Source organism: Papio anubis, chromosome 9, assembly GCF_008728515.1.
Source record: "Papio anubis isolate 15944 chromosome 9, Panubis1.0, whole genome shotgun sequence".
NCBI classification, from domain to species: Eukaryota; Metazoa; Chordata; class Mammalia; order Primates; family Cercopithecidae; genus Papio; species Papio anubis.
In genome coordinates, this window is record NC_044984.1 from 99,618,727 (window position 1) to 99,633,526 (window position 14,800).

Consider the following 14,800-nt stretch of genomic DNA (forward strand, 5'->3'; position numbering starts at 1 on the left):
TCTCACTATTAGCATCCTTAGGTCTCCCCACCAATACCATAGGCATAGTAACAATAACAATACCCACCTCAGAGTTGTTAGGGGAATGTAAATAAAGTAATCAACATAAAAGCCCCTGGAACTTCCTGGATGCTATTGAGTATTCACGAAATCTCAACCCTCACAATCATCCTCCTGTTGGGTGCCCAGCACAACCCCACTAGGTTAGGTGGCCCTCCTCTCCTGGCCCTTCTAAGGCTCTCTGACGATTGCTTTGTCTGCCTCCCAACCCAACTATCAGCTCCCCGATGGCAAGGACTGAGTCTTATTCCCATATGATGGGAAATGACTAATAAAACAATGAGCAGGCCGGGCGCGGTGGCTCAAGCCTGTAATCCCAGCACTTTGGGAGGCCGAGATGGGCGGATCACAAGGTCAGGAGATCGAGACCATCCTGGCTAACACGGTGAAACCCCGTCTCTACTAAAAAATACAAAAAACTAACTGGGCGCGGTGGTGGGCGCCTGTAGTCCCAGCTACATGGGAGGCTGAGGCAGGAGAATGGCGTAAACCCCAGAGGCGGAGCTTGCAGTGAGCTGAGATCCGGCCACTGCACTCCAGCCTAGGCGACAGAGCGAGACTCTGTCTCAAAAAATAAATAAATAAATAAATAAATAAATAAATAAATAAACAATGAGCAGTAATACGAGTGGTGGAGCTATGTAATAAATAAGAAATGACTATATATGATTAGTAAGAGCTATATACTGCTGAATGTGGTATAGGTGAAGTATCCTGCATCTGAAATGCTTGGGACCAGAAGGATTTAGGATTTTTTCAGATTTTGAAGTATTTGCTGTATCAGTCGAGCATCCCAAATCCAAAACTCCAAAATGCTCCAATGAGCGTTTCGTTTGTGTGTTACAGATTTTGCAGCATTTCGGATTTTGGATTTTCAAATTTGGGATGCCCAACCTACATTCCTTAAGAGATTATTAATGAGAAAAACATCAACACGTAAGATTTAAGACAGCAAGGAATCAATAATGAAAACGATCAGTTATCATAATATTGTGATGTGTTCAATGTTTTGTAACATAAAGCATTTTATTTTTAAGTAACTCATAAATCTTGTCTCAGAAAGCAACATACATGGGCACTTCTTGACGTTAAAAAGATTCACTTTTGCTACTCAGCAATTTCTTTTGCATGGTTTTGCAAGCCAGAGATATTTGTTCCACAAAACAAAGAAGCCACCCGAGTTTCAGAACTGTGACTCAAGTCTTTTCAGAGGAAGCAGTTGAAAGAACATCTCTGCCCTCCCACACTGTCATCTAAGACTGCCCATTTATGAAAAAGACAAAGAGTATGTCTCAAAATACTGGACCCACTTATTCACAAGTAGGAAGAGGAGACTCAAATGTTTCCCATTGGGTTGAATTAAAAAAAAAAAATTAGAAGCATGTATGTGATCCGTCTCTAACGGTTCTAATTACAGAAAAATCACTCTTTCTTAAGCAATGAGAACAGACTGTCCTTAGTTTTTTGAGGTGAAAAGCAGTGAGAAAACAATTCTGATTTTGTTTCAAAGTCTTAAATGATATTCTTCGGATTCCAATTTCTCAGCCTCTGAGGGAAGTTCAGGAGGAGGGGAGAGGATGCTCACTCTGCGGTATTCAGGGGAGGGGTGGCGGCATACCTGGGCTCCATAGACGCGCTGCATCGCCTGCAGCAGCTGGTTGGTGTAGTCTGTGAGGGTGCCAGCATCTTCTTCAAACACGCTCAGTAAAGAGCGAGTCTGGGAGAAAAGAAGAAGAAAGGTCAGTTTCATTTCTAAGTGGAAAAGTTACAGAGGAGGAGGAAGATCCACACACCCACACGTGCAGAAACCAGAATGGGAGGAAAGAAAGGTCCCTGTTGGTTCCCTGGCTTCTTTTATTGATCATACCAGTATCATTTGATTCCTGGAGCTCTGGTTTAGAACATGCTTTCTAATCCTTTAGACTACAGTGTCAGGGCAATTTCAGAATTGGAGCCAGAAAAGCCAGTTTTTAAAAGATTATGACTGAAGGGCTATTATCTATTCTGACTTTAGCCCCTACCTAAGCACCAGTAAAGTCTATCCAATAAAAAAAGGTGTTCAAAAGGGCAGCCTCTCCTCTCAAGTCCATAAGATAAACACAGGTCAGGCCTATTTGTGTACCTGGGATGTGGTCCCCTAGCACAGCTATAGTGTGATCATCCCAGCGGGAACCGGCAGTCTGGTCTTCTGTAATCCTGGATGTCTTGCAGGAGTGTAGGAGTATGTCATTCTTTCCTCTTATGGTACTACGATTTCCTTGGGTTTTTTTTTTTCTTTCTTTCCTTCTTTCTCTCTCTCTCTTTTTTTTTTTTTTTAGATGGAGTTTAGCTCTTGTTGCCCAGGTTGGAGTGCGATGGTGCAATCTCGGCTCACTGCAACCTTTGCTTTCCAGGCTCAAGAGATTCTCCTGCCTCAGCCTCCTGAGTAGCTGGGATTACAGGTGCCTACCACCACACCTGGCCAATTTTTTGTATTTTTAGTAGAGATGGGGTTTCACCATGTTGGCTAGGCTGGTCTCAAACTCCTGATCTCAGGTGATCCACCCACCATGGCCTCCCAAAATGCTGGGATTACAGGTGTGAGTCACTGTGCCTGGCCTGCTTGTTTTTAATTAGATTTTACCATTTTCAAACTCATGGCCAGGAAATTTCACATCCCCTGGGCCCACCATTAGCAGCACTGGCCATAAAACTCTAATAGCAACTTAATAAGAATGCTAGTTTATCGTTTTTAGGAAGACAAACTCCTCAGTGCTCTGAAAGCAGCAGAGCAAAGTCATAAGCTGAAAGGTATTTCTATCATTTTCATCCACAGTGTTTAGGACACAAAAAGCACTAGAGAAATATTTATATACTGGATGGTGAACAAACAAGAATCAAGGTGTGCAGAGGCAGATCTACTCAAGGGATTTTTGTTAATGTGCCCAGCACAGTGGGAATTTAAAATACTATGTTAGCAATAATTGGATCACAACTTCAAAATATAACCCATTAGGTAGAGAATGGAGAGTAAAGTTTCAGGAATGCCTTTGAGGTGATATCAAAGCACTTCACCAAATACAACTCACTAAGGCTCATTATCTCCCTGCAAATAAACTGCAATTCCTCCTTTTCTTTTTCTTATTTCGGGTAAGAGAACAGTAACTGACCCCAAAGCATCCTCAAAAAACTAGAATAAGAATCTATGCGTTGGGATCATTACCTCCCACCATACATGATCTACTCCGACTCTGCTCCAAAACTCTGATGCACTTCGTAGCAATGCATGCTTATCCTGCTTTGCCCAGGTCTTCCGGGCTAAAAAAACCAGGACTAATGTACTATCTTCAGTACCAATGCTTATCCACAGGAGAGCTACAGTGCAATAATGAATAAGGAAACTGTATCATCATGTTTAAAAAAGCTCTCAGTGAAAGAAAAACAACACAGAATTCGTACAGTGTATAATTTGTTAGAAGAGCTCTTTGAACTTGTAAAAGTTCATAACCACAGTATGAAATATATCAGGACCTGAACAAAGGTTTTCTCAAACAATATTTATCAATAATATGCTACAGATTGTCGCTTTTTCCAAACAAAAATTGTGGTTGTGACCCATTGGATTTCATAATCTACTAATGGATGTCAACCAGTAGGTTAGAAACACTGATTTAGGAGAATGAGAAGGGATATAACTAGATTGTGGCTAGTTTTTTCAAAAATACTACTGATGCCCATTTAGCCAAATCCTGTTTATTGCTTTTAATACTCTTAGGGATAAAAACAAACTGGAAGAAAAGAGGTAAAAAGGGAAAGAGAGGGCTTGCATGAATGTCCTCCATAAAGAAGGTAGAAAGAAAACTAAAATTACCACTTACTCTATACCACCTGTGTGCCAGACGCTGTGCTGGGCACTAAACATCTGTGACTTCATTTAATTCTTTTAGCAACTCTGCGAGGTAGATTCCATGGTTCCATTAACTTCATGTTACAGATGATGAAACTGAGGCTCATCAAGGTTAAGAAATGTGTTCAACCTCCCACTGTAGGAAAGTGGCAGGGCTGGGATGTAAACCCAGGTCAGCAGCACTGAGGTCACCAGCAGGATGGCTCTCATAGCGAGTGCACTCTTTGGTCCACAGCCTACAGCCCTGACGGGAGGCAGGACAGGGGCAGACTGGAGCTGGAAGCTACTACCACGCCCCCGCCCACAATACCTGAGTACATCACAAGTGTCCTTTGTCCTTATACTGTGGACATGCGACTGTGATGCCCATTAGAACTGACAGGAAAACTCTGGTATTCCCTTTCTAATTTAACTTGGCAGTGATCACCTCTATACATAATAAATAGAACCAGCTACCTTGGACACTGGCTATCCATATTTACTACACTATGTCTGCTCAAACTTTGGTCTGGAACAACAGGCATATTCTGAGACATAAAGAAGGAATGAGACCAAGAATAAAGCAAAGGCACACTAGTAGCTCAAAATCCCACAGTATGGTCAGAAAGACACTGGTATATCTCACTTATAAAGATAACAACAGCAATCACTTATGGGGTTACTATGGCATGCCAGCATGGAGACACTTTACAAATGTTGTTTATTCTTCCTAACAACTCAACTAAATAGCTATTTTTATTTTTATTTCACATACCTCCAAACATAACCTCAGAGAGACTGAGTAACTTGCCAAAGGTAACAGCAGATTCAGGAGTTGAATTCCATCCATTTTCTATTGCCCGACACTCTTAAGGGTATACTTGTCCAGAGAAACAAAACCAAGCACCCTATGCATACAGCCTCAGCTACCTGTTACTCCTTTACCTTAAAGAAACCGGGTATTACTTAATAAAACACTCCTAGACATTCTCAAGAATAGTGTGTAATTGTGTAATGGCCCAATTTTAACACCACTAACTACTAAGAACATTTTAAGGTTATAAACAAAGTTCTTATCTCCATAATTTGGTGGAGGAAGAGAACGTCCTAGTGAAAAGAACCAAGACTTTGGGAGGACAAGACAGAAGATCGGTTGAGCCCAGGAGTTCCAAGACCACCCTGGGCAACATAGCAAGACTCTTTCTCTACAAAAAATTTTAAAATTAGCCTTGTGTGGTGATGCGTACCTGTAGTCCTTGCTACTCAGGAGGCTGAGGTGGGAGGATCGCTTGAGCCCAGGAGGCTAAGGGTGCAGTGAGCCGCCATCATGCCACTGCACCCCAGTCTGGGCAACAGAGCAAGACCCTGTCTCAAAAAAAAAAAAAAAAAAAAAAAAGAACCAAGTCTATTGAAAGGAAAAATAGGTTATAAACAAAAAGAGGAACAGCACAAAACATTTCCACAATGAAGACATACAAAACCACCAAGTTACATTTTGAGATATCTTGTTTGAGGAAAGGCAGGCCTGATTTGGTTGGAGAGTGCCATTCCCAGCTGGGCCACTCAACTGCATAACCTCAGAATTACATCTTTCATTTCTTTGTTTCAGTTATGCCAATCGCAAAAGAAACAGAACACAAAGCGAGCAAGCAACAGTGCTGTTGTCTTCACCTTATCTCAAAAGTGTACTACTTACAGGACAAGAGAATAAGCCCCTGAAGAATAAGCTGCAGGAGCTCAAAGCTGCATTTGTGTTCCTATCGCAGCAGGATTCACACTGTACTGGAACTGTTGCCTCATTATCTGTCTCTGGAACAAACTGTGAACCAGTCAAGGGTAGGCACTCTTATTTGTCATCACATTCCCAACAGCTAGTAGTGCCAGGCAAGGAGCAGAGGCTTCTAAACAGCAATGGAGACAGATGTCTTAATCCCTAAAACGTTCTGCTTCCCATATATGAGAGGTAAGCAGAAATAATGCATGTGTATGCACACAGACTAGTTTTACAATGCATCGTGCAGCACTGCAAACTAAAAAGGAGTCCATGAATAGATGTGTCTAAGGTCAGTTAACTGCTATTCAGCTCTTCCTGGGTCATTCAGTTCAATTACAAAAGCTTTGGTGTTCATTTAATTAATCCTGTGCAATCACATTACTGAAGCAACTCTCAAAATTACTCTTCATAAAACTAGAAGAAACACACAATAGATGGTTTATTAGGTCTTTTCCTTTTAGTGAAACATTTTAGGTCACTGATGACAGAAAAGTCCGGTGCTAGAGAGCTGGGCTAACTTGAACCATATCCCTAGTACAGGCAAGTTGCCTGGGTTCCAGTCCTGGCTTTGTCACTTTATGGTGTATAATTGTAAGTAAATTACTTCTCTGCTCCTTAGTTATTTAAATAGAGAACATACTTCAACACTATTGGGAGGATTAAGTGAGTTAATATATGTAAAGCATTTAGAAGAGTACCTGGCACATAAAATCCTTGAGACCGGCATTTGCTATTGTTTTTATGCTTTGCACATAAAATGAAGGGAATGGATTAGATTCCTTCCAGTTCCAAGTCTATGAGTCACCTTGGGAGTAAAGCTACGTTAGGCACAGGTCACATACAAGAGAATAGTACATAAATATGCTCTGATGATCATTAAATACCTTCTTAAAGTCAGTTTCCATTCTGTACAACAGCATCATCAAGAGCCCTCCTAAGGGTGACAGCCAAGTCTCAAAAGCAATGACAAATAAACTTCCTATATTAAAAGGAACATATTAAATAAGAATGATAATGTCTCTAAACCTCCTCTGCCACATACCAGTTCAAAGTTACACACCACGTAGATATGACACAATGTTAACTCTAAAGTACCTTGAAGATCACCTGCTCCCCCCCGCCCCCTGTCTCTCATTCTGTAGATGTTCTGCAGATTAGGAAACTGAGCTAGCCACAGGGTGGAGATGAAGAGACTCACCCACATCATATCCTAAGTGAGCGTGAGAGCCAGAATTAGAACCCAGGTCTTCTGACTTGCTCTACAGTCCTATCTACTTCCTCACAGCTGGGAAAATCCTTTAAGCCACTCAGAAATGGTGTATATTCCTTCATGTAAGAGCTGGAAATTAAGAATGTGATCTGTTTGTGAGGACAACATCAAGAATCAGTATAACCTCTGTAACCTGGCTTAGGCATCACCATGTAGGTTAGAACAGCAGGATATTTCTGGGCACCTCAGTTCCCACAAGTGCAAAGCAAACAGAGATCCTTGTTCAAAGTGATCATTTAAGATCTCACATTGCTATCTTCAGATTCCACACAACAGGTATGAGCATGGACGAAATGCCTTCTATCAAGGGCTTTAATCTGATAAAAATGCCAGGAGACTACAGCTATATAAAAAAGGGGGCCTTGAAAAAGTCAGTCCAATGGATGCAAACTTACCAAAAACAAAAATAAATCACAGCTTGCTTCCAGTTCCTTACTTATCTATACTAGGAGGATCACAAGAAATGAACAAAAGACACCTATGCATACAGTCTTTTGGACTTATTCTGAACTGTTGATGTAGGTAAATCCATACAAGGATCATCCTGGGAGGTATTATTCACTCAGAAGAAAAAGGGAAGGAACCCCAAAAGAGAGTGGAAAGCGTGAAACGAAAACAGGTTAATCTCATTCTAAGTTTTCAAGAGTTGAGACACTAGGAAATAAAGGCACTTACTTAAATAAACCCGGGATGCTGAACCAGGAGTGTAGGTCTGAAGCTGGGGAAATGTTAAAGGAGAACAAAAGACCTCTGGGGAAAGGTGTGCTGAATTACGAACTAATGTCATTCTGCACTCATTTGCTATATTTACACACCAGTTTTCATCGGCAGAGCTCAAAGGACTTCTCGAGTGTGCTAATGAAGTTCCCTTGTGCGACAAATGGGGCAGGTATTGTATTTTTCTCTTCACTAATGGGAAAACGGTGCCAAGAGGAGGCCTGGTACCGCCGGGAAAGAGATCCAGGCTCTCTGCCTCTCATTCTGGCTGGCACAGGTCTCATCACATCATTAGGAGTAGCAGTAATAGGACTGACTCATTATCTGTACCGGACATTGTCTGCTGACAACTTTACAGGTATTTCTCATTGACTTCTCTTAACCCTATGAAGCAGGCACAATTATTATTCCTATTTTACAGACGACAAAACTAAGTCACAATAAGGTGGTTTTCCTGAGGCACTCAGTTACTAAATGGAGTCAAAGTTTAGATCTCGCCGCCTCAGTTGCAGCTGAGTTTGGAGGCGGGTCACGACATCAGGACTCCGGCCGCGGGGCGCTCTCCCGGTTCCCCAGCTCTGCCCCGGCTCAGGACTCAGGGCCCGGCCCGCCCCCTCCTTAGCCCGAGAGAACCCGGGGGGAGGCGCCGCGAACGGGCCGGGCCGGGCGCACTACCGCGGCTGCCCGGCCGGGGGCGCGGCCTCCACCCCGGGGCTGGAGGGGCCTCCTCGGCCTTACCCCTTCGGGCGAGGGGCACCGGAGCGGCGGGAGGTACCTGGGGGCTGTCCTGCAACGCCTCCTCTAGCAGGAGCTTGTCCACGGCGGGCATGGTGCGGCGCGGCTCAGCCGAGGGCTGGGTTGGAAGGACAGAGGGCAGGAGATGCGGCGGCCGAGAGTGCTCCCGGGCTCTGGGCTCGGGCGACGCGGCGGACACTCCTTGCCCGCGGCGGCCCCGCGCGTCCACGCCTGGCCAGTGGCTGCCGCCGCCTGCCGGCCGGCCCTCCTCCCGGCCCTCCTCGCGGCCCAGCCCCCGGCCGAGCCGGATCAACAGGAAGTGTGGCGAGCGCAAGGCCGGGAAACCGGAAGTGTGGTGAGCTCGGGTCGGGACACCGGAAATGTGGCTCTCGCGCTTCCGCCTGCGCTCGGCGGCTCGCGGGGAGCTGCAGGCTCTGGATGTCAGTCATGCAGTAGAGGAACCCTTCGGGTGTTTGTGCTCTGTGCAGAAGGCCCTGTAAGTCAGTGCATATGAAGTCCAAAAGAGGAACTCGAGGGTAGAAAGATAAGGTTTTATCTGCTTGTGGCTACCCAGAAAGCCTTTTGAGTTAAAGGAGCGAACAGATTTTTTTCTTTTAATGGAAGGAAAAACCCACACTTCCCACACCACTTTTTCTAGATAAATTTCGACGCCTCTGAAACAGCTCTGAGAGCAAAGAGGTCACCTCTCCTGTGGGAACAAGAAAAGAGGAGAAAAGCTGGATAACTGTCTCGTCTGTGATAATCAGAAACAACCACTATGGAAACCGCAGCTATTTGATGTGGGTATGATTAGGTCTCGTCCTCCTGGTTTATGTTTTGTCATTTTGGAGAATTTCATAATCAAATGTTTAGAACTGGAAGGGCTAGATAATCTAGTTTTCAGTGTTGTCATTTAGAGATGAGAAAATGGGACCCAGAGAAATAAGTGCCCAGGGTCAGTTAGTAAATGCTAGAGGGAGAAGGAAGGGAAAGGGATTTTGGAGAATTTCATAATCAAATGTTTAGAATTGGAAGGGCTAGATAATCTAGTTTTCAGTGTTGTCATTTAGAGATGAGAAAATGGGACCCAGAGAAATAACTGCCCAGGGTCCGTTAGTAAACGCTAGAGGGAGAAGGAAGGGAAAGGGATGGAGGAAGACTGGCAAATGGAACTTGACATCTTTTTATACGGAAGGCAAGGGTTTCTGAAGTTACTTCTTTAGAAGTCAGTAAGACTGGCCGGGCGCGGTGGCTCATGCCTGTAATCCCAGCACTTTGGGAGGCTGAGATGGGTGGATCAGGAGGTCAGGAGTTCAAGGCCAGTCTGGCCAAGATGCTGAAACCCCGTCTCTACTAAAAATACAAAAAATAGCCGGACGTGGTGGTGGGCGCCTGTAATCTCAGCTACTCGGGAGGCTGAGGCAGGAGAATCATTTGAACCCGGGTGGCAGAGGTTGCAGTGAGCCAAGATGGCACCACTGCCCTCCAGCCTGGGCAACAGAGCAAGACTCCGTCTCAAAAAAAAAAAAAAAAAGAAATCAGGCAGTATGTATATCACCAAAATCAACAGAGGGGATATGGTAATATACAAATTCTACATTCTGCAGAGACCCCTTAGGTATATCACAACCCAATCTGCATTGCTGACACCTCTGACAGTCTAGTATAGTAGCATGCTGCCTGATCACTTGAAGACTCAACACCATTATTCCCTTGGTCTGACCAGTGTCAATCCTGACCTGAACCATTTTGTGGCCTCCATCTACCATCTTTTCCTCCACAGATTTCTTTCTTCCCTATTCTTTCTTGCCTCCACCACACTCTGTCTTCCCTATAGGTGGAATCATGCTCACACCATATTTCTTCCCTTTCCTCTATTTTATACTAAGTGCCATTCAGTTCATTTTACCTCAGCCAGTGTCCCAGACTCTCTTCTCACTGAAATCGTCTTCCTCAAGGCCAGACTCATGCTCTTCCTTCATCCTGATTGTGAGAACAGTACAAGGATAGTATTATTTTAATTTGAAAATATACACTACAAGAAGTTAGTGCCCTCAGAACCCTTGAAAGGGCTCAGACAGCCCCTTGGGAATCACAGCATTTTTCATGTACTGCCTCATCTTCTAATTAAAGTTACTTTTCTTCAAATACTAGTATTCAACATTCAAAAATTGTTTAAGCTATCCCATTACTTTTCTGCATTTTATTGCTACATTATGGGCTAAACATCCTTAGTGGGATTTCTTGGAACTTAAGAACTATTTACAACATTGTTTCTATGGGAAAATGTATCCCAAATTCAAAACAACTAAGTTACAAAACTGGATCTGGAAAGACAACACATGCCTAAATGGTTTTAATTTATCTCATTTGTTAATTCATCCAATCATTCATTCATATATTAAATATAGGCTGCTCAGTGTTAAGCACTGTCTGCCACTTGTTTGATTCTCATTTAAATTCTGAAGGCAAATATCCTCTTCTTTGATAATCTGTGAGAAACTACAGAAGAGAAATTTTTATGTCAACATGAACATTTAAAAATGTTTCATTAAAGAGTATATCTGTTCCTATTAAACTATTATGCAGGTGGATTTTAGAAAGCCACCCCACTGTCTCTGAAATCCCTGGTCAGCTGTGAAGTTGGTGACAGGAAGTACAAAGATAGACAGTCTGGAGTTGTCGTGACGTCTGGAGAGAGAGAGGATGAATTCTATGGAGCTGTAACCTGTGACCCATTAACGGCCAGTGGGGAAAAGGACACAGTGAGACACAAAAAAAGGACCCAGGATGGCCAGGTCAGAGAAGGCCTAGGGCTTCAGGAATAAGAAAGGTAGGAGTGAAGAAGGCATCGTTTTGAGAAGATGCTTAGCAAACTGCATGGTAGGGCACACACATTGATATTCTTTCCTCTGCCAGTCAAGCCCTTTCTCCTGCCTCTTGTCTGACAAACCCAACCACAATCATCAAATCCCAGTTTAATGTGACTTTTTTGATGAAGTCTTCATTTACTCCTGTCCCTGCAAGCAGAATACATTTTCCTTTCCTTGAGTGTGCTTCAGTAGCACTTGCCGAGATAATTCTAGAATCACACTTACCTCTATTTATTTCTACCTCCAACCTTCCAGTTAGAATGAGCGGGAACTTGGTCTTATTTATTTCTGTAATTAGAGTGCCTAGTACATTACCTAGCACAAAAGCAGTTGCTTGATAAATACTTATTAAAATATAATATGTTATTATAACTTTTACATGATTGATACTCCAGAGTTTAAAAAATGTTTTCATAAATCTCATTTCATTTGATAGCACAATGCTGCTTTTGCCATTAATCATTCGCTGGGTAGCACCAACTGTGTGTTAGACTCTTCTCTAGAAGCTGAGGATATAGTCTGAAGCAAAAAGAAGCCCTTGCCCTAATGGAGTTTATATTCTAATAGAGGAAATAATAAGAAATACAAGTTGGTAAGCATACGATAACATTTAGTAAAAGAATAGAGGATCATGGGAAGCGGAAAGGATTCTTTGAGGTGGGCAACTGTTCAGCTGAGAATTGAATCAGGGAAGCCCAGCCGGAAGGAAAGAACAAGTGAGAGGGCCCTGAGGCTTGCTCCTCTTTGAGGAGCCTCAGTTTCCTTCCCTATGATATGAGAATGGCATTACTAATCACAAGTTGTTTCCATAGACACCTGTCTCTATGTCCTGCATTAGTCAAGACTTTTTAAGTGGCAAATCACAGAAACCTAACTCCAATTGGCTTAAAGAAAACATAAAAGTCTGAAAGAGATTGGATTTCTTAGATCACTTATATGCTGATGAGAATGATCCAGTAGAGTGGGGGGAAAACTAAAGATATGAGAGAGAGGTGACAATTGCAAGAACAAAGTCCTTGACGACAAAAAGGAGTAGAATCCAAATCACAACTGATAGGTTCGGGAGGCTGAGGCAGGTCGATCTCTGGAGGCCAGGAGTTCAAGACCACCATGGTGAAACCCTGTCTGTCCTGAAAATACAAGAATTAGCCGAGCATGCGGGTGAGCACCTGTAGTCCCAGCTACTCAGGAGGATGAGGCATGAGAATCGCTTGAACCCAGGAGGCAGAGGTTGCAGTGAGCCGAGATTGCACCACTGCACTCCAGCTTGGGTGACAGAGTGAGACTGTTTTTTAAAAAAAATGCAAAAAACAAATCACAAGGGATAGGGATGACCTTAGATAGAAACAAGCAAGGACAGTACGTTCATAGTGATACAAGAACAGTAGGTTGGTAGATTAAATGGGAGGAATGAAGACGTTCTGTTCTGATTGCGTTTATTTTTCTCAGTGAGATAAGAAGCAAGGCCATCAGCTTAATGCAATAATGGTCAGATGGTATTGAAGGTTTGCGGAGAGAGGAGATGGCATAAAATAGCCATCTTGGGGCACAGGAAGGTGAGGCATAAGTATCAGTATCCCCATTTTATAAATATTACAACCGAGGCTCAAACAAATGATGTGACAGGGCCCAAATTCTAAATGCCAGGGCTCTGCCCACTGCACCCAAAGAGAAGAAGGAAGTCTGCTCAGTAGGAAGCTTCAGAATACCTAAGCCTAGGATTCCTATCCTTTTACTTCCCAGGTGCCTACGTAGTGTCTGACTCACAACAAATGCTTTTCTTTCTTTTCTTTCCTTTCTTTCTTTCTTTTCTTTTTTTTTTTTTTTTTTTTTGAGATGGAGTCTTGCTTTGTTGCCCAGGCTGGAGTGCAGTCATGCGATCTCAGCTCACTGCAACCTCTGCTGCCTGGGTTCAAGCGATTCTGCTCCCTCAGCCTCCCAAATAGCTGGGATTACAGGCGCTCCCCCACCATGCCCAGCTAGTTTTTGTATTTTTCGTAGAGATGGGGTTTCAGCATCTTGGCCAGGCTGGTCTTGAACTCCTGACCTCAGAAGCCCAGGAGGTCAAGGGTGCAGTGAGCCATAATTGTGCCTGGACAACAGAGCGAGACCGTGTCTCAAAAATAAAAGTTTTAAAAGTGGGTTCTATTGGTGAGGATAAAAAAGGAGGAAATATCATTTTGGGGACAATGGTCTCTGTCACAGTTCCCTAGAATGAGTTAGTCAGAAAAGATTCTCTTTAGAATAGGTTTGAGTTAATGGAATAGAAGGGAAAAAATGAAATAGAAAGGAAAAAAAAAAAGAAGAGAACACAATGATACACAGAGAAACAAGTTCAAGCAAAGGGTACAGAGAGATGTTCTCAAGTTCTGAAGCCTTTGGCTCAGTTTGTTACCACTCCTGTGACTCTTGGTAGGGATTAAGCCTTGACTTTCCATTCGAACTCATAAAACAAGATAAAGTTTAGGAGAATAATGTCCGAGCCACAAGGTCGCTGACTTTAAACTTCTGCAAAATTAGCAACTTGGTCCTTTGCTATCCATGACTTTCAATGTGGGACTAGTCAGAGCCTGGGAAACACTCCAGAGAAATCCTGGTCTGGCCCTCATCACTTCTGGTCATTGAGCAAGAAACTCAAGGGAGTAGCGGCATGAATATTCCTAAATTTGAAACCCTGGGTTTATAGAAAAGAGTGCTAAGAATAATTAACAGATTAAGAGGAAAGTGTAACATCATAGAAGGATCATCAGCTTTGGAGTTAGCCCTGTGTTCAAGCCCTGGCATTGCAGTTTGCTAGCCGTGAGACTTTGTGCAAGTAAAGTAAATGTATTTAAGCTATCTGAACCTCAGTTCACTTCTCTATGATATGAGCATGATAATGCTCAGTATATTCTGCTTCCGTAGGCACCTATCTATGTGTCTGTATTAATCAGGATTTTTTTCAGTTCCAAATGACAGATCCTAACTCCAACTAGCTTAAGGAAAACATAAAAAACGGAAAGAGTGGGAGCTGCTAGTGGTGGTGGTGGTGATGGTAGTGGTTGGGTTGTGAGGGGGAGCTGGATTTTTTGGATTGTGTAACTAGGAAGGGCGGATGTGATGGCAGAAACTTCCTGGAACTAAGAAGCAAAGCCCTTGGACTCTCTCTTCACCACTCATGCAAACACATCTCTCCATGCTGTCTTTATTCTTTAAAACCTGAGTCTCAGGGTCGTTAGAACCGTATCAGCTGGCAGCTGCAGGCTCCCTTCTGGTCCGAGAGAGGAAAGGGACATCTCCTAGCTTTGGCTTCAAAAATCCTAGAGAAGAACTCTGATTACCCTGACTTCAGACACCTATCTGCCAACTTCTTGGACCCCTAGCTGTGACCGTGTGTGTATATGTGTGTGCATACCACCAGGTACATTGCTGGACCCGGCCTAGGTCAGGGCCATACCCCTGAGGCCAGAGGAGGCAGGGTCTGTTACCAGAAGAAGGGGGATGGGGAGAGGTACTGCACACACCCA

The 14,800-nt window shown here is 43.4% G+C and overlaps 1 protein-coding gene across 4 annotated transcripts in view; it reads right to left on the reverse strand.

Annotated features, from left to right (window-relative positions):
- Nucleotides 1-8,760, reverse strand: part of APPL2 (adaptor protein, phosphotyrosine interacting with PH domain and leucine zipper 2) — a 61,994-nt gene extending 53,234 nt beyond the window's left edge. For 3 of the 4 annotated variants that reach the window (XM_031650714.1, XM_031650715.1, XM_031650713.1), the window contains exon 1: nucleotides 1,679-1,777. In XM_031650714.1, the coding sequence (XP_031506574.1) occupies nucleotides 1,679-1,702 (24 nt within the window). In that variant the 5' untranslated portion in view covers nucleotides 1,703-1,777. Of the gene's footprint in view, nucleotides 1-1,678; nucleotides 1,778-8,461 lie in introns of those variants that run through there. The other variant, XM_021922850.2, reaches the window with a different exon arrangement.
- Between the last annotated feature and the right edge of the window lie 6,040 nt (nucleotides 8,761-14,800).